The sequence below is a fragment of the Triplophysa dalaica genome, chromosome 2 (assembly GCF_015846415.1).
Source record: "Triplophysa dalaica isolate WHDGS20190420 chromosome 2, ASM1584641v1, whole genome shotgun sequence".
NCBI classification, from domain to species: Eukaryota; Metazoa; Chordata; class Actinopteri; order Cypriniformes; family Nemacheilidae; genus Triplophysa; species Triplophysa dalaica.
The window spans coordinates 5,512,564-5,538,436 of record NC_079543.1 but is presented as its reverse complement, the minus strand read 5'-3'; the positions used below and the strand labels follow the sequence as shown (position 1 = coordinate 5,538,436).

At 36.8% G+C, this 25,873-nt stretch overlaps 2 protein-coding genes across 3 annotated transcripts in view; both read left to right on the top strand.

Annotated features, from left to right (window-relative positions):
- Nucleotides 1-4,368, top strand: part of neurl1aa (neuralized E3 ubiquitin protein ligase 1Aa) — a 57,181-nt gene extending 52,813 nt beyond the window's left edge. For both annotated transcript variants that reach the window (XM_056730722.1, XM_056730730.1), the window contains exon 6: nt 269-4,368. In XM_056730722.1, the coding sequence (XP_056586700.1) occupies nt 269-510 (242 nt within the window). In that variant the 3' untranslated portion in view covers nt 511-4,368. The remainder of the gene's footprint in view (nt 1-268) is intronic.
- Nucleotides 4,369-19,441: 15,073 nt separating this feature from the next.
- Nucleotides 19,442-25,452, top strand: LOC130436469 (interferon-induced very large GTPase 1-like). The gene is made up of 4 exons (XM_056767124.1): nt 19,442-19,594; nt 20,350-21,870; nt 21,940-23,632; nt 23,669-25,452. The coding sequence occupies exons 1-4, from the start codon at nt 19,442-19,444 to the stop codon at nt 25,072-25,074; spliced, it is 4,773 nt and encodes a 1,590-aa protein (XP_056623102.1). The 3' UTR covers nt 25,075-25,452.
- Nucleotides 25,453-25,873: the final 421 nt, after the last annotated feature.

The following is a 25,873-nucleotide window of genomic DNA, read 5'->3' as shown; positions in this document are numbered from 1 at the left end:
ATTGGTTGTTTTTGTTATGTTTTATTGCATTATTATATTTTATTGCAATTATATTTGTTTTAGGTGATTGGATCTTTCATCTGTCAAATAAATAAATATGATAAAGTGATACTACGTGAATTAATTCTTAGCTCAGCAATATAACTTAGGCGAAAAGAAAAATTAATTGTATTAATATACAAATACTAGAGTAGTACTATAGTGAATGTTTTACAGTGTGAAATAAAAACAGTAAGCAGTACTAAAAAGCCAACTGTCTTTCTTACAGGAACAACACCCAACTCGCCCATCAGCCTCCCTAAATCACCCACTTTCCCATCCGCCTCTGGCTCGTGGCCGGACGAGTGTTCTATCTGCTACGAAAACACAGTGGACACGGTCATCTATGCCTGCGGACACATGTGTCTCTGCTACACATGCGGCCTCCGCCTCAAAAAGATGGCCAACGCCAGCTGTCCTATCTGCAGGAGAGCCATAAAAGACATTATAAAGACCTATCGGAGCACTTAGGGCCCCCACCTCGACCAATCCGAGTTTCACAGGGGCCACGGATAGATCTGTGTTTAAAGAGAAGGTGACATCGCATTTCAGGGACATTTCTCTGACTTGGTTCTCTGTTGCCATGGCAATGACTTTCGAACCCTTGAACTTCCAATGCTCAAGCGAACGTTCACAGGGGTCTTTTCTAACTTACGATGTCTGTTGCTTTGGTAACCGCCAATGTTGCTCTTTAATGGATATCTTGAGCAGTTCAGGATATTTCAGGTGACACGCGGGAGACCCGTTTATTTCTGTGAGCCATAAGAGACTGCAGCGGTCTCATTAATAGCATAGGTGCATAAACTATACAGCTGGAATCATATTCATACAGGACGTAACAGTTTTGGATCTCGCTAAGTTTTCTCGGCTGACATCAGAGTAGCTAAGGCACATTCAGAGATGAAATTCATGCAAACAACGTCTCAGCATTTCACAATTTTTGTCTGTGCTTGACTGAGAAAGAGATTAAAGGTACAATGCTTTCATACCTCATCATTTCACGCTAGATATGCTTTGTTTTTCTGCAGCTTGCCTTTGTTGTGCTCTGAAATATTTCCATGTTGTGCTGGAGGTCTTTGTGGATTGATCACTATTCGATCAGGTTTTGTGACTTACAGATCTAATCAGTTAGTGGTCCGCTATCATTTTTTGCGTATGCGTGTGTTCAACCAGCAGATGTTATGGCGGGATTAATACGATAATTTGTTGCGTTTATATAGCGGAACGATTTACCAACGAGCCGTTGCAGAATGTTCTTAACAACTCCTTTCCGGATAAAGACAATTAATTTTATACATTTCCATCGACCCAATGTCACTCGAAGATGTAATTAGCACCCTATCCTATGACCCTAAACCAAAGCTCAAATCAAAGATGTAAACTTTCCAGATTGCCGATTTGGACATGCACGGTCTGATTATTTGCAGAAGAGAGTCAATTGTTGCCATAGCGAGCAAAGTCTACAAAGAGGGAAAATAGCCGTGAGGCGCTAACCAATAAAAGAGTCGTTTGTGGCGAGAGGATAAAGTATCTGATTTGCTGACATCATACATACTTTTGTATCCCCCTTCCCAACCCAACAGTTTCTAGGGTCCCAAATAGGGGTATAATGGCTTACAGCTTACAATTGAATAAGAATTTAATAGAGTCATTGGGAGAAGAGATTAAAAAAAGGCTGTGAAGCTGGACTATAAGTCTTGATTGTTGCTGAGAATAGAAAAAGCAGAGTTAGAAATATCGAACGAGTGAATTATAACAAGAATAAAGTAAATATATATTGTGTAGTCAATTGGTGGCATCTTTTTTTCTGGATCTGGAGGATGTGTAGGACGTCCTGATGCTTTATGACCACAGTTGCTTGTTTCTGAAGTGAGAAGATTCTAAGAGACATAAAGAAGCTCAGTGAGCAGTTTGATAAAGTTTCTATGAATTTGTATGGGCTATCAGGTGAGTAGGTAAAAATAAAAAATATACGCCTTTAAATATCATTATAATTTTTGTCCATTTTTACACCCCTCCCAAAAATTCTCATCAGTGCACAAATATATTTTACGGTAATAATAAATACCAATAAGAGTACAGGGGTTGCAAAAACCCTCAAAAGCTACACATCTATATATAATACACAGTAATAAGGATTCATAGGGAACTGTCATAAACATGCACTCTTATTTTGGGTTATTTCAACCCATCGTTGGGTCAAAAATGGACGAAACCAATTGTTGGGTTAAATAAACCCAAAGAATGTTTATATTTGACCCAGCAATGAGATAAACAACCCAGCATTTGGGTTAAAAGAACCCAGCATAGGTTATTTACAACCTAGCGGTTGGGTTTGTCAATTTTTGAGCCAATGCTGGGTTGTTTTTAAGAGGGCAAATTTATTCTACAAAAAATAAAAACAGACTTGTTCGTTTTGATGGTAGCTGTAAATTAGATTTCCTGCAAACACCAATTCAGATTCCCACCCAATCCAGATTCTATCGAACAGCTGCAACAGGCTCAAATCTTTTTTTTATCAATTACATCGTGTCATTTACTGTAAAGCAACTAAGCAAAAGAGGCACAATAGTGAGTGAGTGAGTGAATGTGTGTGTGTGTGGTTGGATGTGACAGCAGCTCAAGTAATATTACTCAACTACAATGGACTGCAGGCTAATATTGTTCATACTAGCCAGTGAGCTTGTGTGAAGCAATTGTGACAACTGGCGCTTAAATTCATGCTGCTATTAGTGTTAGCCGGCTCTTCTTCAGGCGATGCTAACAATGTGTCGAGAAACTCTGTTCTAAGTTGTGCTCTGTTGTTTGTGGTGATTCACTTTTGAATGTTTGTTTATGTTGATTAGAGGAAACTATTAGAACATAGACGTACAGTATATGAGGTGTGTCTGGAGCTCTTTTGTTTTGTCTTTTGGATTAATGGACCGAAATTATGATTGTATAGTTTGCTTTTCAGTCCCTCAGGATTCTACACCAACATATTTCTTGACATTTGTGCTGGTTGTATCCACACAAGCCATACTGAGAAGGACATCTATAAGGGGCTTGGCAGCAATTGATGAAAACCAGCTTTATGTTAGGAGTGAGATAACGTGTATATACACTCCATCTGGGGTCAACTCATTTCATTGACAATGTTTTTTGGTTTAAAGATGTGTATTTATATCCCACTTGTGTACATTTACTCACCTGATTTTAAGAGGTACACACTGTTCTGAGAATGTCCTCGAGGCCAAATATTCAATTTGATTTACATTTGTAGTCAAATAAGAAAGGCACTTTTCAACCAATCAAGTCAGTCAATTTGTTCTGACAAATATAATTTATAAAATAACTAATTTAAGCAATTTTTCTATTTCGCCCCCCTTTTTATCTCCCTCTAAAAATATCTTTTGCACAATTTAGGGTGTATTATAAGAGCAATCTTTGTGTTTCTGCCACTTTATGAAATTTTATTCTGATTTTAATGTCCCCTTTATGACATGTTTGGACAAAATCAACCTTTTCCAGAACATTTTCTCGTTTAAATGTTGGTAATGAAATGGCAATTGAACCGGACTATTTATTTTACATCCGCACTACTTACACAGTGTTGTTTTACTGAGGACCTGGAGTGGGACAAACAGTCCGAACATGCCGCCCATGGGTCCACCTTTGATTGTCGTCGACCCTGTAATGTACTTTTATTTATACCGCGTGTAGAGTACGATGTGTTGAATCTGATATGTCACAGATTCCTTATCTAGCTTTCCTGTTTCATAATTATTTTAATCAAAACTGTAGATATGACAATGAACACAGCCATATTAGCACATTGGCACCGACAATAATGTTGTAATGTTGTAGATATTTTGAGTTATGAGTGGATAGTGGAGTAACCGTATGTGGGATCAGGGATTGCATAAATTGTCACCCCAACCTTAAGAAAATTTGAATATTTTTCAATCGTAATGAAAACCAGAAGTTTTTTATCTTATTATATATAGACAAAATAATGTGAATTGCATTTCTTTATTCTTTCTGTTTGTCAGTGTGTTTTGCTCGCTCATAACCCATTGGTAGACAGTGGGACCAAACAAATATCTGAATCAAAACGTTATGATTCCTCTTTCACAGGGTTCAGTTAAGGGCTGTAAAATGAGTTAGTGATTTATAGTCCATGAGGTCAGTAGTGATTTCTTCATGAAAAATGGCTCAGCTTATTGTGGCATTCTGTTTTTGACTCAAACCTATGATTTATTTTTTCCTTAAAAGTCTGTGATGAGTTTATGAAGCTTTGTTTTGTCCGAGTCAAAGATGACGGTCAATAAACTTTGCAGATGCATTTCAGTGAGTGTGACGTCCATTCTTTCATTTGTAATATATTTCCTATATTTTTGAGAGAGGTATAGAAATTCTCACTGTTTATTCATCCTTATGTTATTCCAAACCTGTATGACTTTGTTTTATATATAGTTTGTGTTTTGCAAAAGAATGTTAGTGAACAAACAATATTGGCCCCCATTGACTTTCATCTTTTCTGTAGAATACAAGAAAAAAAAAATATTCCACAGAAGAAAGGTTTTTTAATGACATGATAGTCAATGAATGACACTTGAACTGTGAACTGTCCCTTTAAGATCGTCAGTCCAATTCCCAGGTAACATAAACACCTTGAATGGTGAAAAGTATTGTGCATGACCTTTCTCACTCTCAGTAAATGTAAGATTTACAAATTGCATTAAAATTTAAATCTTGCACCTACCGAATCTCATTCCCCACTGACACCAAGTCATTGATTCATATTATTAGTTACTGGATTAACTGTAATAACCCAATGCCCAAAATGTAATACAAAAATATTGTCAAAAAGTTAACTAATCAGGAACCAGATCAATAGCTGTGCAGCGGTGAGCTGGTCCTGAACCAGACGCTAAAGGTGAAGCGTAACAGACATCAGTCTGTAGAGGATCAAACGTGCCTTTGATGCTGCGCTCGGATGTGCTCTGGAGATGAGAGGAAGATGATGAAGGTCACTTTGAAGGATGCATATTTCTGTGACCAACCGCAGGGCAATTCACTGTGAACATTTCATTTTTTATCTTAATTTAGGTGGTGTACTGTTGGCAGATCAAGCTTGGTAAATGCTGACCCCTAGTGGACGACACACTACCTCAAGTTATGTACTATATCAAAGCCCCTTCATCATGGCTGAGAATTTACGGTTCTGGTCATAATGTGAGCAAAGGGCTGGGAGTGGATTACAAACAAGACATATGGCAGAACAGAATACAATGTTTAGAAATGAGTAACTACATTAAGTAAGACTCTTGTCAATAATATTTAATAGTACAGTTAACAGTCGATAGCTGTATAGAAAACAGGTTTAAAATTAAAACTTTGTACTGTCGCTCCGGTTTCTTTTATCCAAAGGTTAGGAGTGGAAGGATTTTGTTATATAGATATCGATCTTAAGATGATTTTATTTATGAATGTCAAGTTCTCTCTGACATAAAGACTTTGCAATGATTGAAAGAACAGAAAAGGCTTACGTAGACAAAAGTGACAAGGTTAACTACAAATTGAATAGGATGATCAACATAATGAGTCCAGCAAAGGGTTATGGGAAATGTAGTGTGCAGTGATAGTCCGAGTGATGAGAGGAGTGCCCTCTAGTGGATTTGATAGGGCAATTCAGCTGGTCACTGTTACAGCAATACAGTGAATGAAAATAATATTTTAAGCATCTGTCATCTCCCAGTGCATTACAGTATAACATGGGCAGTTTAGCAGTATGAGGACTTCAAGGCACTTATATTCAGCCTTACCTGGGAAAAAACAGAAGCAACCCATTTACTGTGAACAGATAGGCAATGGGCTATATGCACGTGTACTTCCACGTTTCACGGGAAGAACCCTAGGCAGTTTCCGGTTGGGGAGACTTAAAGTAGAGAGAAACGGGAAACAGAGAACATACATTGCAGCACACAACAGTGGTATATGGAAGTGGCGTTCTACCATATTTGAATGTATAACGAAATGTAAACTTATGAAAGTATGATTTCAAATATGGTAGAACAGCACTTCTATTTACCACGGCGGGATGTTAGCATCTGCTACATGTAACTATTTTTTTGTTTGTTTTCCATTTCTCTCGGCTTTAAGTCTCCACAACAGGAAACTGCCTAGGGTTCTTCCCGTATACACAGAAGTAACGCGTGCATATACAGTGACCTCGGCTATTATTGGCACCCTTGGTAAATAAGAGCAAAGAATGCTGTAAAAATAAATCTGCATGGTTTCTCCTTTTGATCTGATATTCGGAAAATCTAAAACATTCCAACATTTCATTACAGTAAAACCATTTGAAGTGGGGGGAATATCACATTATGATTTTTTTTCTCTATACACTTTGGTCAGATATGAGTCTTTTCTTTTATGTCTGACTAGGATTGAGAATATATGGCAAGTCATCCAATTCCATTCCTTCATACAGAATCTCATAAGATCCTTCAAATGTTGTTCCTCTCTTATCTTCAGTTATTCCTACACATTTTTTATAGGGTTCAGGTCAGGGAACTGGGATGGCTATGGCAGGATCTTAATTCAGTGACACATTTTTTCTTGATTTTGATGTTTATTTTGAACCAGTGTGCTGATGGAAGGTCTAACCATGACCCATTATAATATTTCTATAAGAGCAAGTCAGGTTTTGATTTTATATCTGTTGGTATTTGATATAAAACATGATGCCATGTATCTGAACAATATGTCAAGGACCTTTGGTATAAAAGTCGGACCAAAGACCAAACCTGTCTTGTTTGAGTCAAGACAACTCTTTTTCATTTTATTGCCATAGACCCCAATACTGGTTGAAGTTCTGGTATGGCAGATTAATATGGTGGAGTTTGTTTTTGCATGAGAGCAGAAGATTAGTTTCTTGAACAGTGTCCCAAACAACTTGTGGTGATGGAGGTGCAGTTTCCCTTTATTTTTATTAAATGCTTTCTGACGCCAAAATTAAACTGATTACTGCTTCTATCCATCTGTGCACTTAGTTTTTGGACACTCAAATTCTTCTCCTTGCTGTAAATTAAATGCAAATTACATTTAATTGTTTTAACTATTTCCTTAAAGCCATTTTGTATTTTGTGTAGATCAACAGAACTATATTGCACATCAGAACTACTGTATATTCTTTGGTTTTATCCATTGTGATAAATGATTAAGGCCACGTTCACATTTTTTTCGCTGGCAGCGTTTGGTTACAAATAGCAGCCGAATGCCACGCATGAAAGCAGCCCAGAGAAACAGATAAGCAGCTTCTTTTGGAAGATCGCAAAAAATAAGCTAACAATGGTGATGGATGTCAGTAGTATAAGCATATACTGTGTGTCAAAATGTTGATTTATGACCCCCCTGTAAAAGGTCTGTCAACCAGTCACTCAAATGGTTCTTTTATGGCCTGTCAATCTTGATGGCATTTATGTTGGTGCATCCTATGGCCCTCTTCCTATAGTAGGCTACCTACACACCACTAATCAAAAAAGTGTGATTCCACCTGGCTGATTTTCTACTTTGTGAAAGACGCTTGTGTTTGTAAATTAGAGAGAGATAAAGTAAATGATAATGTGATGTTTCTTCTAAGAGTGTGTTGTTTCCTTGTTTTATGGCTTTTATCTGGCAAATGAGTATTTGAGACTTGGTGTCATTACCTGGCAAAAGGTGTCCTGGCATCACAACATGGTGTGAAACCTGACGGTTGTGTTTTTAATAAGATAGATATGAAGTAAATGTTTATGTTTTCTTCTAAAAGTGAGTTGACCTCAGGTTTAAGACATTTATCTCACAAATGATTAAAGTGTTTGGGTCAGCATTCTTATCATTGTGCCATAAACTACATTTTGTTTCAATGCCATGCCTTGACATGTTCTTCCTGGTCATGGAGGATTTTTTTTTTTGCACTTCTAAGGGGTGTGTTCTTCAAACAATGGTATAGGCGTAAGACACTGAACCAAAAAAGGTTTGTGATTCCATCATGACTGATTTTCTGGACATGTCTGTGTGTCTACGATCTAGTGTGAAGGAACATCCTTAATGTTTGTATTAAAGACTTTTTTTGATATTTTTGGCAATAAAAATCAAACATGTTCCACATCCGGTTTAGAGTTAAACTTTTAAAACCAGGAATAAGAAAAAACCCAAATCAATCATCTTCAATTTGTTTAGTTCTACACTGTTTTATATAATAAATGTTTAGCTTCAGATGATATCTCAAGATCTACAAGAAAGATAGTGCTATCCCTTAGTTTAGTTCTAACCCTAGGTTAAAATACAGTTGTTTAGCAATTTTTTCAAAAGTCAAGATCGATTACCGTTTGGCCGCCACTCGACCGAGGGAGCTGCTGGCATTTTATTTTCGTTTGGGTTTTATTTAAAGTTGTTTAACGTTTGCCGGTTCCCGCCTCCTTTGATCCATCCTTGAACTTTGCTACACTGATTATTAGGACTTTTTTTCACGTTGCTCACGTGTCTGCATTTGCAAATGTAACCATTCGTTTTTAGTTGTCTCATCTTTTGGCATGGCAAACAAAGAGTCTTTCTTTTCGCAACGAAACAGACAGCGTCTCCGCAACATGGCTGCGGCGGTGACGATACAATTTTATTTACAAGTACGCCCACTTTACTTGCATTTAGATTTGGGCGGTCTTAATCAGGTCATACCACAAAATGACCTAGATTTGTGGGGGTGTGGTTACACAAAGCGTTTCAGGCAGGTCTGAGTTAGAGTGTGCTTTTAGATCGAATGCATCTTTTGTTCCGACACTTACATTTTTGCAATTTTAGTGTCTAATACATGCATGGGCAACTTATAACACGCCAGAGACAGAGAAAAACACATATTCACGCCATATGACCGCTTTAACTCATGAGCCTGCAACAGACTGTGACTATTAACTGTTTCGTTTTAGTTTCAAACCGCTCCATATTCATTATTTCGTGTTGTACTTTTTATAGCAAAGAAACCCATGAAGTCTAAACAGTAAGTGTTTACGTTTATTTACATTTATGCATGTGGCAAACGCTTGGCAAAACAACTTGCATTGCATTTTGTTATACACAATGGTTATACATTTGTTTCTAAATGTGCAATCCCCTGTGATCGAACCCATGACTTTGGCATTGCTAGTGCCATGCTCTAACCACTGAACCACAGGAAAACTTTTTTACGTTTTTTTAAGTGCAGTTATTTAAGGGTTTGATGTTTTTTCAACGGTTTGCGTCAGATTTAAACTTTACACGAACAGTATAAGCTGAATCGATGGGGCTTTTCACTCAAAACTGGTGCTGAATATGTAGAAGTTTCTGACAGAAAAAAAAACTGAGCGTATTTAAAATAATAGCAAGAGAAGTCCACTCTGCAAGCTTTTTTAAGTACCTCCGTATGTGTAAAATTATTTTTAAGTTTTTTCCAGACAGATCTGCGGATTGTGTGCTGGATTGTGCATTACAGGTAAGTGATAAAATGTAGTTATATTTAAGAATATCTTAAACATGTACAACTCTATTTTGACAAACAAACTAAAAATGGCTATAGCATGCAGGAAAATGGGCAAGTTATGCAGACAATATGTCTTGTGAAATGATGTAAATGGGATTTTAAATGTTAAGAAACATATAGGGCCCTATCTTGCACCCAGCGCAATTGACTTTGTACACCGACGCATGTGTCATTCCTATTTTGCACCCGCGCAAAGCGCGCTTTTCCCTCCACAGAAGCACGTCGCTAAACTAGTGAATGAACTTGCGCTCCCTGGGCGGTTCAGCGCAAAAAAGCAGGCGTGTTCCGGCGCAAACAATCCCTGGTGCTATTTAGCTGTTCCATTAAACAATTGCGCCACTGACCAGAAAAAAACTAGTCTAAAGTCAGTGGCGTGTTGCGCGTTGTTCATTATGCTATTTTAAGGACGCATGCTTGACCATAATGTATAGCGTGCACAACGCGCATACACTTTGCTCATGTAATCTACACAGATGCAACAGTTATTTTTGCAAATCATAAATTGTTAAACTAAAAAAATGTTAACACATGAGATGACGGAATTCATTGTGGTGTGCCACGAAGATGTGAAAAAACAGGCATAAATCTAGTTTACAAATTATTCAGGCTAATTGTAGTAATTAAGGATCAGACCTGTTTGCCCAATAGTGGCAATAAGACATATATGTATATAAGGACATCTGACAAATTGGTTTGTCCGTCAAGAACCAGGAAAAAAAATCGACTGAAAAACTGAAAAAACTGAAAGACTGAAAAAAAAAGACTGTGAAATCACCTTTACCATAATGTAAGTACATTAAAAACCTTAGTCTTCAACTTACCAGTTAAGTTGAGCGTGCTCATATTTTTGCGCCTGGTAAATACGCCATAATAATAGCAATCCATAATGGAACTTGCGCACCTGCTTTTAAAGGGAATGTTGGATGACGCTATGATTGGTTTATTTCACGTTACGCCCAAACCACACCTATGAATAATGAAGCTACTTCAGACCAACCCATTCTAGATTTGCGCCGGGCGCAAGAGCCATTTATCCCGCCGGGAAAATAGCAACAGCGCCGAGACCCGCCCACAAAGTTACTTGCGCTTCGCGCTTTGACACTTGCGTTTCAGATCGTTAAAATAGGGCCCATAGTGTTCCCAAGATAGCTGTGCGTTGGTTTCAGCTTTTAGAAAGTTATTAATTTGAAAGATTGGATGTTACCTCTATAGTTTTGGCCTAGTTTTATCTGATTTAGACAAATGTTTAGGTCTTTTGGTCTTCTTTTCTTGATTGCTCTAGAAGTACAGTCGTGGCCAAAAGTTTTGAGAATTACATAAATATTGGAAATTGGAAAAGTTGCTGCTTAAGTTTTTATAATAGCAATTTGCATATACTCCAGAATGTTATGAAGAGTGATCAGATGAATTGCATAGTCCTTCTTTGCCATGAAAATTAACTAAATCCCAAAAAAACCTTTCCACTGCATTTCATTGCTGTCATTAAAGGACCTGCTGAGAATATTTCAGTAATCATCTTGTTAACTCAGGTAAGAATGTTGAGAAGCACAAGGCTGGAGATCATTATGTCAGGCTGATTGGGTTAGAATGGCAGACTTGACATGTTAAAAGGAGGGTGATGCTTGAAATCATTGTTCTTCCATTGTTAACCATGGTGACCTGCAAAGAAACACGTGCAGCCATCATTGCGTTGCATAAAAATGGCTTCACAGGCAAGGATATTGTGGCTACTAAGATTGCACCTAAATCAACAATTTATAGGTTCATCAAGAACTTCAAGGAAAGAGGTTCAATTCTTGTTAAGAAGGCTTCAGGGCATCCAAGAAAGTCCAGCAAGCGCCAGGATCGTCTCCTAAAGAGGATTCAGCTGCGGGATCGGAGTGCCACCAGTGCAGAGCTTGCTCAGGAATGGCAGCAGGCAGGTGTGAGCGCATCTGCACGCACAGTGAGGCGAAGACTTTTGGAAGATGGCCCTGGTGTCAAGAAGGGCAGCAAAGAAGCCACTTCTCTCCAAAAAAAACATCAGGGACAGATTGATCTTCTGCAGAAAGTATAGTGAATGGACTGCTGAGGACTGGGGCAAAGTCATATTTCCGATTGTTTGGGGCATCTGGAAAAAGGCTTGTCCGGAAAAGAAAAGGTGAGCGCTACCATCAGTCCTGTGTCATGCCAACAGTAAAGCATCCTAACACCATTCATGTGTGTCCAAATCTTGCGTGTAACTTAAGGTAAGGATGGGTTAAGTCATATAGACACACCATTAACATTGCAACAACATCTCTATAAACCAGTGCTTCAGTAAATAAATCAGTTGATAAATGGTTAATTACTTGAAGGATGAATATACTTTTTGTGATACCATGTAGTCCCATTAAATAGATATGAGGCTCTCCAATCTGTGACAGACTGCGTAAAAAGATTGTGGAATACTTTAAAAACAATGTCCCTTAAAGTCAAATTGAAAAGGCTTTGCAAGTCTCATCATCTACAGTGCATTACTTCATCTAAAGATTTAGAGAAACTGGATAAATCTGTGTGCGTAAGGGACAAGGCGACACTGCATCACTCATGATTGTGTCAATGACATTACTAAATGGGCCCAGGAATACTTCCAGAAACCACTGTCGGTAAACACAATCCGCCACGCCATCAGCAGATGCCAACTAAAGCTCTATCATGCAAAAAGGAAGCCATATGTGAACATGGTCCAGAAGCGCCAAAGTGGAATAGTGTTCTCTGGTCAGACGAGTCGAAATTTGACATTCTTGTTGAAAATCACGGACACCGTGTCCTCCGGGCTAAAGTGGAGGGAGAACTTCCAGCGTGTTATCAGGATTCAGATGAAAAGCCTGCATCTCTGATAGTATGGGGGTCCACAAGTACATATGGTATGGGCAGCTTGCATGTTTTGGAAGGCTCTGTGAATGCTGAATGGTGTATATAAATGTTTTAGAGCAACATATGCTTCCTCTCCAAACGACGTCTATTTCAGGGAAGACCTTGTATACTTCAGCAGGAAAATGCAAAACCACTAAGTGCAGCTATGACAACAGCAAGGCTTCGTCGTAGAAGAGTCCGGGTACTGAATTGGCCTGCCTGCAGTCCCGATCTTTCACCTATAGAGAACATTTGGTGCATCATTAAATGAAAAATACGTCAAAGATGACCACAAACTCTTCAGCAGCTGGAAACCTATATAAGGCAAGAATGGGACCAAATTCCAACATCAAAACTCCAGCAACTCATAGCCTCAATGCCCAGACGTCTTCAAACTGCTCTAAAAAGAAAAGGAGATGCTACACCATGGTAAACATGCCCCCGTCCCAACTATGCTGAGACCTGAAGCAGGAATCAAATTTGAAATGAGCTCATTTTGTGCATAAAATTGTAACATTTCTCAGTTTAAAAATTTGTTATGTTATCTATTTTCTATTGCGTTGAAAGTCTTTTAGTTTTCATTTTATTCAAATTTAAGAAACGTCCCAACTTTTCCGGAATTCGGGTTTTATACCCTCAAATACACAACGTGCACTCAACGTGGATCTCTAACTATTTATCAACAGTTTTGCTCAGCTTAACTTTTGACATACTAACATACCTGTTTTACGAGGTGGTATAAGCACTTTGGCCTAAATCCTGCAGCTAACAATGGGCAACCATTGACTTGGATCTCTTCCAGAGTTTGGCAGGGCAAAAAGGAGATGTTGATAGAAAACTGGAGAAGATGGGGGAGATCATCTACACCTATGGGTGGAGAGATTTAGAGAATAATTTATCCCCCAAACACAGAGGATGCCTACCCGACGACCCAGTGAAACCTCAGACCTCAGACATCCTTTGCTCTATTCATATTCTTGACTGCTATGACATGCATAAGGCGTTGGAAATGTGGGCAAATCAACTGGGCTGCAATAGTGGGATTATAACACCTTTTCCTAAGCGAATCTTTAACGCATTTCAAAATAAACTTTATTTCCTTTGTATTATATATTCTTCAGTACTTATGATTTTAACTCATTTACTTTTTAAAGAACTCATTCATTAAGTTTCTTTTCTCTTTGTGAATCATTTCTATGTAACACACTTTAAATAACCGTTGTGTATGAAATGCGCTATATAAATAAACGATGCCTTGCAATGCCCAAATGTGAGAAATCGTTGAAGTTAAGAATTGGGACCTCAACAAATTCATAAACAGATGAAAACAACATACACAAAACCAGAGCTAACAATCCCACAACAAACATAAATCTGTAAAACTTTTCATCTCACCAGTGCTTGTCAGCAACGCATTAACCCTACACAATCAGAGTCACTATTCAATATAGGTGATTGTTCAAAGGTACACAAAAAAATTATTAGACATTTTTTAAAATGGATGAGATTGTGTTTAGATCTAATGATTTTGGATAGGTGGGATCAATGTGGTCTGTACAAATCTAAATTTGTTTTTGCTTGGTTAATAAAACAGAAATATTAAGGTATAATTAGATCTGTTTCAGGAATTCATTTATAGTTTACCAATTTTAAATCTGAACTCCGCCATGAAAAATGTAAACTGCATTGAAAGAGAGTGTTTCATTTGAACAGTTTCTGGCATCAGGCCAAAATAAATATATTTCCTTTATTTGCTGTTATAATTGCCAAAAAAACTGCTTATACAGACTACTAATATAGAACAATAAATAAATAATCAGACATTCATGGAAAATATAAAAACACGAACACAGGTTGTGCCGATGTAATTCTTGTAACCAAATTCCATTTAGCAGTTTTTAGGTAGGTGTTTTCCAAGCAAACTGATTGAAACTTTAAACAACTTCCTTTTCCTCCTTCGTAAGAAAAACTAACCTGATTAATCCCAATCAAACCGGTTTTCTGATTGACACTTTAAACAACTTCCTTTTCCTCCTTTGTAAGAAAAATTTACCTGATTAATCCCAATCAAAGCGGTTTTAAGATTGACACTTCAAACAACTTCCTTTTCCTCCTTCGTAAGAAAAACTAACCTGATTAATCCCAATCAAACCGGTTTTATGGATGACACATTAAATTTTAACCCAAGCTTAGAACAACTGATTTTACAAGCATTGAAGCTAGACATTTTGGATAAATCAGCGAGGAAAATAAGACAATTGAACAAGAACTTAAAATAATGAAAAGGTCAAACTTAAGTATTTGATTTTTTCACAAATTCAAAGAACTATTAAAAATAAAAAAAACATCTGAACAATTATAACTAAAATCTGCAAAGAAGTAACCATGCAACTAATTACAACTAAGAAGTGGATAAGTAAAAAATAAAGCATGAAAACATTAGGAAATGTTCAAATGAGAAACTTTACATAACAAAATAAATTCCTTTAAAAAAAAAGTTCTTAAACTTGCAATGGCTTTCTACTTTCTGTAGATTATTTCAGGAAAATGAAAAAGTTAACCTACATTTAATGGCTAGCAGTTGAAATGGTGACCATCGGTTTCATTCGTGAGGTTTAGTAAAACTTGCAATGAATATAACAAATGTTACTTACACATAACATCAAAAAGCACATGTCATTTGTAAATATTAAAAAACAGGGACAAAAAACAACTTCTAAAAAATGCAAGTGTATATCCTGACAACTTTGTACTGACTAAATGCAAATATCGCATCTATTCAAAAGGGTTTACAAAAGGAGAACAACTTCTTGACATTTGAGGATACAAACTTGTAAAACCGGTACGTTAGTATGTCAAAAGTTTTGAGCAAAACTGTGGATATATAGTGAAAGATCCACGTTGTGTATTTGAGGGTATAGTATTACGATTATATCACATACTCTTTTAAGCATGTCTACTTAATGGGACAACATGATATCTAAAAAAGTATATTCATCCTTAACTATTTAACAACTGATTTATTTACTGAAGCACTGGTTTATAGAGATGTTGTTACAATGTTAATAGTGTATCTATATGACTAAACCCATCCTTACCTTAAGTAACACATAAGATTTGGATTGGGTAATGCACATGAACTACACCACAGAAAGACATAAGGTGAATTAAAATGCTACTGATATGCATGTTTGCCAGTACTTCTAGAGCAAACAAGAAAAGAAGATGAAAAGACCAAAACATTTGTCTAAATAAGATAAAACTAGGCCAAAACAAGAGGTAACATATAATCTTTTAAATGAACAACTTTCTTAAAGCTGAAACCAGAGCACATCTATCTTGGGAGCTCTACATATTATTTAAACATTTAAAACCCCATTTACAGCGTTTCACAAGACACATTGTCTGCATAAATTGCCCACTTTCCTGCACGCTATAGCCATTTTTAGTTTTTTTTGTTAAAATCTAGATTTGTACATGTTTAAGATATTCTTAAATGTAATTACATTTTATCACTTACCTGCAATGCACAATCCAGCACACAATCTGTCAGATCTTTCTGGAAAAAACATAAAAAGCAAAAAAGCAAAAGGCTGAAAATAAAATAGAACATGCCCCGTTGATTCAGCTCATACTGTTTGTGTAAAGCTTAGATCTGAAGCAAACTTAGTGTTTAGACTTCTTGGGTATATTTGCTGTCAGATGTACAACGCAAAATGATGGATATGAAGAGGTTTGAAACAAAAAAGAAACAGATTCTAGTCTGTTGCAGGCTCACGAGTTAAACTGTGAAAAGTAGATTTTTTGAGTCCCCCAAAAACTCCTATTTCCATAAACACATCCTTAGCAACAACTAATTTAACAGTAGCTACATTTAAAACCCCACCGTTGTGACACAGTCTGTACTCAACAGGATGCAAAGAAGTTATTTGACTATTCTAAAAAAAATTAAGAATACGGTAAACGATCTTGACTTTTGAAAAACAACAACTGTATTTTAACCTAGGGTTAGAACTAAACTAGGGGATAGCACTATCTATCTTGTAGATCTTGAGATATCATCTGAAGCTAAACATTTATTATATAAAACAGTGTAGAACTAAACAAATTGAAGTTGAAGATATTTACTAGTTTTTTTCTTATTCCTGGTTCGAAAAGTTTATCCCTTAACTAGATGTGCGACATGTTTGATTTTTTTATACCAAAAAGATAAAAAAGAGTCAATAACACAAACTTTAAAGATTTCAAAGACTTCACATTAGATCGTAGACACACAGACATGTTCAGAAAATCAGTCAGGATGGAAACACAAACCTTTTTTCGTCCTTTTCTTAAGCCTATACCATTGTTGAACAAAACCTTGATTATTACTTTTAGAAGAACCTGGAGTGAGTTATTAAAAAAGGTGAGTTATTTTAATGTAATAAACATATTTAATTCATACAGGACAATAAGGAAAAAAAGGTATATAAAAGGGAAAAAATGTGATTGCGATTGTTTCCATGAACAGTGGTAGTTTTAGGTTTCAGTTAAACAAAATGTTGACAGATCAAAAGTCAGTTACTTCTAGATCGAGTAAAAATGTCTGTCCTGTCAGCATTTTTTATAATTACTAGCATAAAATGTAATCATTATTTGCTTATAGGCTTGGTATAACAGAATACTTTGAGGCAATTGCCACAAATATAAAAAAAATGCAATGTTGTTTTGTGTTTTTAGCACAACATGTTTTAACATAAAAAACATATTGCTGCTGTCCTTCTGAGACCTTGTATCTATAATTCGTTATTTTTATTTATTTTTTAACATAAATCCTTATGATTAATCAAACCCTTATGTTTTTCACTGGGTTTTGCAAATATTTAACCAACAAAACGTTTTTAAAAGTGCTTGTCAACTTGTTAACACAGCATGTAATCATTAAACAATATATTTTTGATGTTTCTAATTTAATATGTGTTCCCCCCTAATTTCTTCAAAAACAGTGAATTTTAAATCTCAACTATGTCGCTTGAATGATGAAAATTCCTCTCACTCTCCCTTCACTGCGGTCAATACCATTTCATGGAAAGAGAGATATCTATAAATACCACAAATTCCATTTTCTACAAAAAATGTCCTGAGATATGTATAAACAACCTCTCCAATCATATAAAGCATCAACGGCAGTTTATAAACTGTCATGTGATTTTCTACAAACTTTTTTTATTATTTTAAAGGTAGATTCTTTCTGATTGGCTGACAGAAGTATATAAGAATCACCAGAATGCACCATAGACCACAGAACACAGAAGAGTGACTCCATTTACCTTTCTTTGACTTCTACTGAGTGGAAAACAGGCAGAGAACAAGGCTTCTGGATTTCTTTTTCATCTAAAAGGTATTTTGTTTTAAGAATATATAGAATAAATAGTAATTATATTTATGACTTTGAAAAGTGAGTAAAGTGTCTTGAGTGTCAAAGCCTAAATTCTTGGTGTGCTAGTGAAGTTTCCAAATGTAAAAAAAAATGGATCACATCATCTGAACTTGCCACAACTTGACTTGATCAAGTTGATTTACCATTTCTGATAAACACTCAGAAGTTATGAATAACTAAAATATTCCTATTTTAAGATATTTACAATTGATTGAATTTAATTGAGCAGAAATAGAGCCAGCACATGAATGGTAATTTGTGAAATTATTATAACTGTTGAAAAACTTTGTATTATCAAACATTTAATATAAATGTGTTATATATATGAATTAAATTTGCCTTTTTTTAACCCATTATTACTTCACTGTTACACCAGTTGAAACCCCTGTGTTCCCTCATGCTTAAAAACATTTATTTTCCATTTCTCATTATCATTACCATTACCATTTGGACTTATTCACATCCTCACGGCAACATATTTTGACAATTCTAGGTTATCTAAGCAGAAGATTAAAGGCAGCTATGGACATACGATTACTGACATGATTATCGTCAAATCTGAGCCATTGTATCCAGCATACTATATCAACTAACATGAGTAAGAAATGTCATTTTTTACATGCCACCTTGACACTACAGTAAATATGCGATAAATTCACAAGAAAATTGTTAATGTTTTTCTTTAAGTATATTTCTTATCACATACATTTATATTCTACAGTAATGGTATTCTTATAGAACTACAGTAATAGAATTTTACAGTGGGTTTTATTTTTGATGTAGATCATAAAGTTCCTATTCCTTCTGTTATCATAGTGGCAGGACCAGCAGCAGACGGAGAAACTTCACAGTTACTTTTGCTGGGAACAGCCTGGAAAGAAACACTCATTAAAGCATGTTTCGTCGCAGTTGCTATAGTGGTAGTTGTAGAAGGAGCAACAGCAGTAACTGTAGCAGTAGTAGGAGCAGTTATACTCATAGGATTAATATGGGAAAAGCTAGCAAGAACAGAAGTGGATGCAGCTTTAGTAATATTCACATTGGCAGTAGGTGTAGCAGGAATGGCACTAGCACTACTGAGAACATCAACAATAGCAGTAGCAATTACAGGAGCAGCAATGGTAGTAGTAGCAGAAAAATGGGCTAGAGATCATAGACAATGGACATTAAATCTAGTCAATGGGGTAATACTGTGGGTAACTAGAAAAGCATTAACCATAGGATCAGCACTGTCAAGTCCGAATGAATCAGCGACATCAGATGCCAAAGAATCAGCAACATCAGATGCAACAGAACCAGCAACGTCAGATTCAATAGAACCAATAATGTCAGATGCAACAGAACCAGCAACGTCAGATTCAATAGAACCAATAATGTCAGATGCAACAGAACCAGCAACGTCAGATTCAATAGAACCAATAATGTCAGATGCAACAGAACCAGCAACGTCAGATTCAATAGAACCAATAATGTCAGATGCAACAGAACCAGCAACGTCAGATTCAATAGAACCAATAATGTCAGATGCAACAGAACCAGCAACGTCAGATTCAATAGAACCAATAATGTCAGATGCAACAGAGTCAGCAACGTCAGAAGTGATAGGACTTGTTGAAAGAGCCGTGGGAGCACTTGGATCTGGATTAGCAAGATTTGTGGGAAGAGCAGGATCAGAAATGTTTGGAACAGCACCATCACAGACACAACCAGCAGAGATGGTAAGAATGCAGATTTTATTATGTTGGCTTGACAAAGCCAACAAACTATTCTTTGTTCTTAGCTTATTATTATTATTATTATTATTATCCTTGTCGTTCTCCAAAATTTCTGACTGCTACTCCTCCTAAATCTTTCAAGCTACATGCACCAAACTGCAAACAAATCAGTATCCCTGAAACTTCATTAAGCTACAAAGCCACGCCCATAGCAACAAAACATGTTAATTTAGCAACCATATAACAAGACCTATAACTTTACATCAGAACATCATAGAGACATGGGGGTTGGTTCGTTTCACTTGGGGGTTGATGCATCATCAATTGGCTTCTGCTAAGCCACGCCCATAGCAACCAAACAGGTTACCCCAGCAAACATTTAGCATTCCCAATATCTCTGTATGAGAACATCATAGAGACATGGGGGTTGGTTCGTTTTACTCATAGCTTAGAGTATGATCAAATGACAGATGCTAAGCCACGCCCATAGCAACTAAACAGGTTAGCCTAGCAACCGTTTTGCAATACGTCCTTAAGTATTTAAAGTTTAACAATAAGACCTTTCAAAATATTTCAACCTCTTCAGGAGGACAGGTTTAGCAAGCCAACAGAAAGTTTGTACTATAACTTTACAGTCTAGTTAAAATTATTGTTCTTAGTGTTGACTTTAATAAAAAAATACTGAATTAAACATGATATTACTTATGCTATTTCTGTAAAACAGGCATGATCACACGTTTGCTTTGTCTATTCACCAGGGGGAACACATGAATTCTGGATCAGTTCAATATTTACAACAGGGAGATTTGGAAAAAATAAGATATCTATTTCAGAGGCTTCATCTTGAAGGCACACAGCAGAATAAAAAGAGTGCTGCAGATGTTCTTCAGATAACCGCACATTCATTACGGTCTCATGAATCTTGTGCGGATGAGGAGCTGGTTCAGACATTCCTACAGAAACTACTGATGATGGACTACAGAGCAAGAAATATTGAAACATTTAAAGAGACCAATGAGCAGGACAACACGCTTCAAAGCGGGAATGACTCGTCTGAAGATGCAGGGGATGTTTTTGATTTTGCTGTGTTCAATAAAAAAACCAGCAAAGCAGATCATGTTCACCTGATGGATGTTCAGATGGCCGTGTTTCATTGTGCCGATATTCTCCTGAGGCAGCTTATGGTTACTAAACTTTCCCAGTGTCAGTTTGCTCTTCCTCTGCTTGTACCTGATCCATTCACACAAAAGATTCAGTTTCCTCTCTGGTCGTTCAGACAAATCAGCAAGAGCTGGAAGATGAGAATTTCAGACAAAATCGTCAGTAAAGTCCAGCCGGTGTACAAAGCAGAAACTCCAATGGTTTCGTTTTTACGGTTTGGCTCTTTGTCTTTGTCCAAGTCTCAGCTGATGAACAGTCTGATCAATGAGAAACACAACACATTCTTCCACAGGAACTGTCCGGGCAGCAGCAGAAACAGACTTCTGATGGACGGAGTGGTGGAGATTGCCTGGTTCTGTCCCTCTGGGAAAAACACAGATAAATTTAATGAATGTGTGGCATTCTGTAACCTACACGGTGATGCAGGAGCCAATGAGAAACAACTGCAGATTCTGAGTGAAATGTCTTCAGTCAATGTTGTCATTCTACCACAACTCGACAAGAATGACAAAAGTGCAACAAAGATTCAAAACCTAAACAGAGACAAAAAACCACTCATATTTCTTCTCACTGAGGTTGAATCTGCTGTTATTAAGAATAAGGGAATATACAAAATTGGTCTGAAAGACAAAAGTCAGTCAGAAGTATGTAAAGAACTCAGAAGAGCTATAAATGACTGTCTCTCGTCTTCAGCATCAGCTTCTGTGTTCAGACTCGAAGATGTGCACCAATTCTCAGATATCAGAGTAGATGAGGAAGATGATGAAGACTGCCGGAAGGGAAGAGAAGCAGCAGAACAGATGTTGAGTTTACTGAAGAATAAACATCTGACAGATATCAAAGGGTCATTTCTGCCCTGTCAGGGAAAACTATGGCATCAGTGGTCTGAAAAGAACAAAGAACTTCATCGGCCTCATGGGGGGGATGATCTAGAATTAGAAATAAGCAACAGACAAAAAGAAATGAAGAAAATTCGTGAACAGCAACATGAATCTAAAATGAGTCCGTTCATCAAGTTCTTTATAAAACAGATGAACTCAGATGCTGCATACACAAAGTTCTTTCTTAAGTGGCTCAGAAATCTTCTGGATGAATATACATCAGCTGATATTTCTGCTGTGCATCACAAGTATAATGAAAAGTGGTCAGAAGTCTTAAAGTTGAAAGATAATCCTGAAAAACTCAAGAAAGAGCAAAAAGAACTGGAGAAAATATCTGAAGATCTTCAAGCTGCAACCTTCGGCTTGGAGCACATCCTGAGAGAGATCGGTCAGATCTATGAATCATGTTCATCCCTAAAGAAGAACAAGACAGACCTGGAGTGCTCCTACTCTTCTCTCCCGAGTATTGCAGCTGAGATGATGATATCAGGATTTCCGCTGGAGCTGATGGATGGAGATGCTGCTCATGTTCCTATGATCTGGGTAACTGCTGTTCTAGATAAACTCATCCAGAAACTGGGAGACCAGAGAGTGTTTGTGATGTCAATTTTAGGAATTCAGAGCTCTGGGAAATCCACCATGCTGAATACCATGTTTGGACTTCAGTTTGCAGTCAGTGCTGGTCGCTGCACCAGAGGAGCTTTCATGCAGCTGCTCAGAGTGTCAGAGGAGATGAAAGAACAGCTGAAGTTTGACTATTTTCTGGTGGTTGATACCGAGGGTCTTCGTGCTCCAGAACTGGCTGGAAGGAGCACAAGGCATCATGATAATGAACTGGCCACATTTGTTGTGGGTCTTGGTAATCTGACCTTGATCAACATCTTTGGAGAAAACCCCTCTGAGATGCAGGATATTCTTCAGATTGTTGTTCAGGCCCTTATGAGGATGAAGAAGATCAGACTGAAACCCAGCTGCATGTTTGTGCATCAAAACGTTTCAGACATCACAGCTGGAGACAAAAACATGGAGGGAAAGAGACGACTACAGGACACGTTGGATGAGATGACAAAACTTGCTGCAAAAGATGAAGACTGTGATGCAGACTGTTTTAGCGATGTCATTAATTTTGATGTACAGAATGATGTGAAGTATTTTGCGCAGCTGTGGGAGGGCAGCCCACCCATGGCACCGCCAAATCCAAACTACTGTGAGAATATTCAAGAACTAAAGGAAACTATTATCTCACATGCCACAAAATCAGACGGTTTGAAACTCACGCACCTACGTGAGCGAATTCATGATCTCTGGGAGGCTTTACTAAGTGAAAGTTTTGTGTTCAGCTTCAGAAACTCTCTGGAGATTGCATCATACAAGAAACTAGAGACAGAATATAGCAAGTGGACCTGGACTCTACGCAGTGCCGTGCTGGAAATAGAGAACAAACTACAAATCAAAATAGAAAATGAAGGAATTCATGAGATTGAGAAAAATGATCTGCAAAGAGATCTGAAGGAGAAAAGTGAAGAAGTGAAAAAATCTATATCAGAATTCTTTGAGAAAGACACAGAAAAAGATATCCTGATTCAGTGGAAAGTGTCATTTGAAATAAAAATCAAAGAGCTTCAGGATAACATTTTAAACAAAGCAAATAAGAAATTAAACGAGATTCTTCAGCAGCGAGGCCTGAAGAAAGAGATTGATGCTCAGAAGACACGTCATGAAAATACCCTCTTAGAAAAGAGCAAAGAACTTGCCTTAAAACACAAAGACCAAAATGACGATGAAATACTGAAAAAAGAGTTTGATTTGTTTTGGGAAGCCTGTGTGAAGAAGACCATCAAAGATACTCCTTCAATTCAAGACATTAACATATTAAGAGATGTGAAAAATCATCTCAGTGACAACTATGAAAGTGTCTCTGTGGAACATAGGAAAGAGATCAGGAATATTTTCACTACGCAACAATATCCAAGTTATGTTCAGTTAAAAAAGTCTGTTCGTTTTTTTGAAGCTGTCAAACATCCTGTGAGAGCAGGTAAAGAGGCACTTGGTTTAATTCTGTCTAATGAAGATAAAGCACAAATAAGATCCTTGATCTCAGACGTTTGGCAGGAAACAGACAAGATGATCATTTCATTTAACATGTCAAAGATGGGCTACAACACCAGCTACATTCAAATACTCATAGATTACATCAAGGCAAGAATAGTAGATTATGAAGGACAAGTGAAATATAAATTCAAGAATGAATTCTTTGTGGATTTGGTATTTTCCATATTCAATAGAGCAAAAAACACTTTCATTGACCAACACAGAATGTTCAGGGATGCCAACGATCCTGTTCTCTATATTGAGAAGAAGAGGACAGAATTCTATAGTATTTTCCAGAAATACTGTCAAGGAGCAACATCTTCTGCAATTTTTGGTCAGATCATCTGTCAGAAACTAAAAGAACCAGTTGAAAAGAATGTCTTCGAAAAAACTGCCAGAACTGTAGCAAATGAAATACAAATGAACAGCCTTTCACTGAATGGAAACAGATCAAATCTGGAGAAGCACATCTTAAAGAAGTTGGCAGAAGAGGAGAAGTTTGACAAATACATTAACTATATTGAACATCCCGAGGATCACTTCAAGAGTTTCATCAGAGAGGAAGTGAATGAGTACATCACTGTTAATTTCGGTAGACTTCAACCCAAAATGAAAGAGAACATTGACCACCTGCAGACGATGATCATGACAGCTGCACATGAATCTACTGAACATGTTCAAAAGAACAGCGGAGATGTTGATTTGTGGTTAAAGTTTTTCACACAAAAGCTCTCAGGTGTTCTGACGTTCACAGTGAAAGACCTGAGTGGAGTAAGATGTGACGATGTTGATGATTTCAACCTATTAGAAGATGTGATAAGAACAGAACTTCCATTCATTATGTCTGCCGTCCCTAAAGACAAAGATACATTTAATAAAAGACTGGATCTCAGCAACAGACCAGATGAGATTCTGATTGATCACTTCTGTCAGTGCTGTTGGGTTCGGTGTCCATTCTGTCATATCATCTGCACCAACACAATAAACAATCATGATGAAGATCACAGTGTTCCTTTCCATCGTATTGTTGGATTAGCAGGGATGTCCTATAGAGACACAACAAACCTTTCTATTAGCATCTGCACATCAGCAGTAGCAAGTGATCGATCTTTTTATTCACATGATGAAAAATTTCTCTGGAGAGAATATAGAAAAGCCGGAGGAGTTCATGCAAAGTGGAGCATCACTCCTGATCTCTCTGAGCTGCCCTATTGGAAGTGGTTTGTGTGCAGATTCCAGGAAGACCTAGAAGACCATTATGGGAAAACATTCCAGGGTAGTGGAAAGATTCCGGATGAATGGAGAAAAATTGAAAAAAAGCAAGCTATTGAGAGTTTGGTTAACATGTAATGAAGATAAACTAGGAGCTGTAAGAGAAACCCCGTAATTACACAACACAACATATAATATAAATGATACGTTCTTTATTCTCAGTTATTTGGTAATTGATCATACTTTGTTAACTGTTTAAAAATTGGTTAAATAGTTTTTTATTGAAATTATTATAATTATTACAATATTATTATTAAATCATTTACCTATGTAAAACAAATTACAAAAATATTTTTATTATCTTCTGCAATAAATCAATTAAAACATTTAATTAATACTATTTACATGATATACTGATTAATTAACCACAATTAATTAACAATTTTTTTATCATCAACTGTATTGATATTTGCTATGAAAAAAGGAAGGTCACAAGAGACCCATTTATTTCTTTGAATGTAACTGCTGTTTAAATTTTAATAAAAGTTCTTATTTAAAAGCAAAGCCAACGTTTTCTTAATTTCAATGCAAAACAAAAATGCTCTTTCAAGGTACCAGGGGCCTTATTTTTTTATTATATGTAAAAAAATCACAATGAATATACTGTATATATTAAGCAAGGGGAAAAAATAAAGGAACCACTCAGAAATGATTCAGACATGTGTTTCAGTAAAAGTTTACGACAACATTTCTCCCCCTTGTGTGACTCTATGCTCTCTACTGGTTATCTGTTCTCTATAAGATTGAGCTTTAACCTTGAATAAATAAAAAAAGGCAAACTAAGAGGCCGTTTACAGAAGGCCGTTTCAACTTTTTATGCGTTTTGGATGTCTTTTTATACAACAACAACGTTTTGGGGGACTGAAAACACAAACGT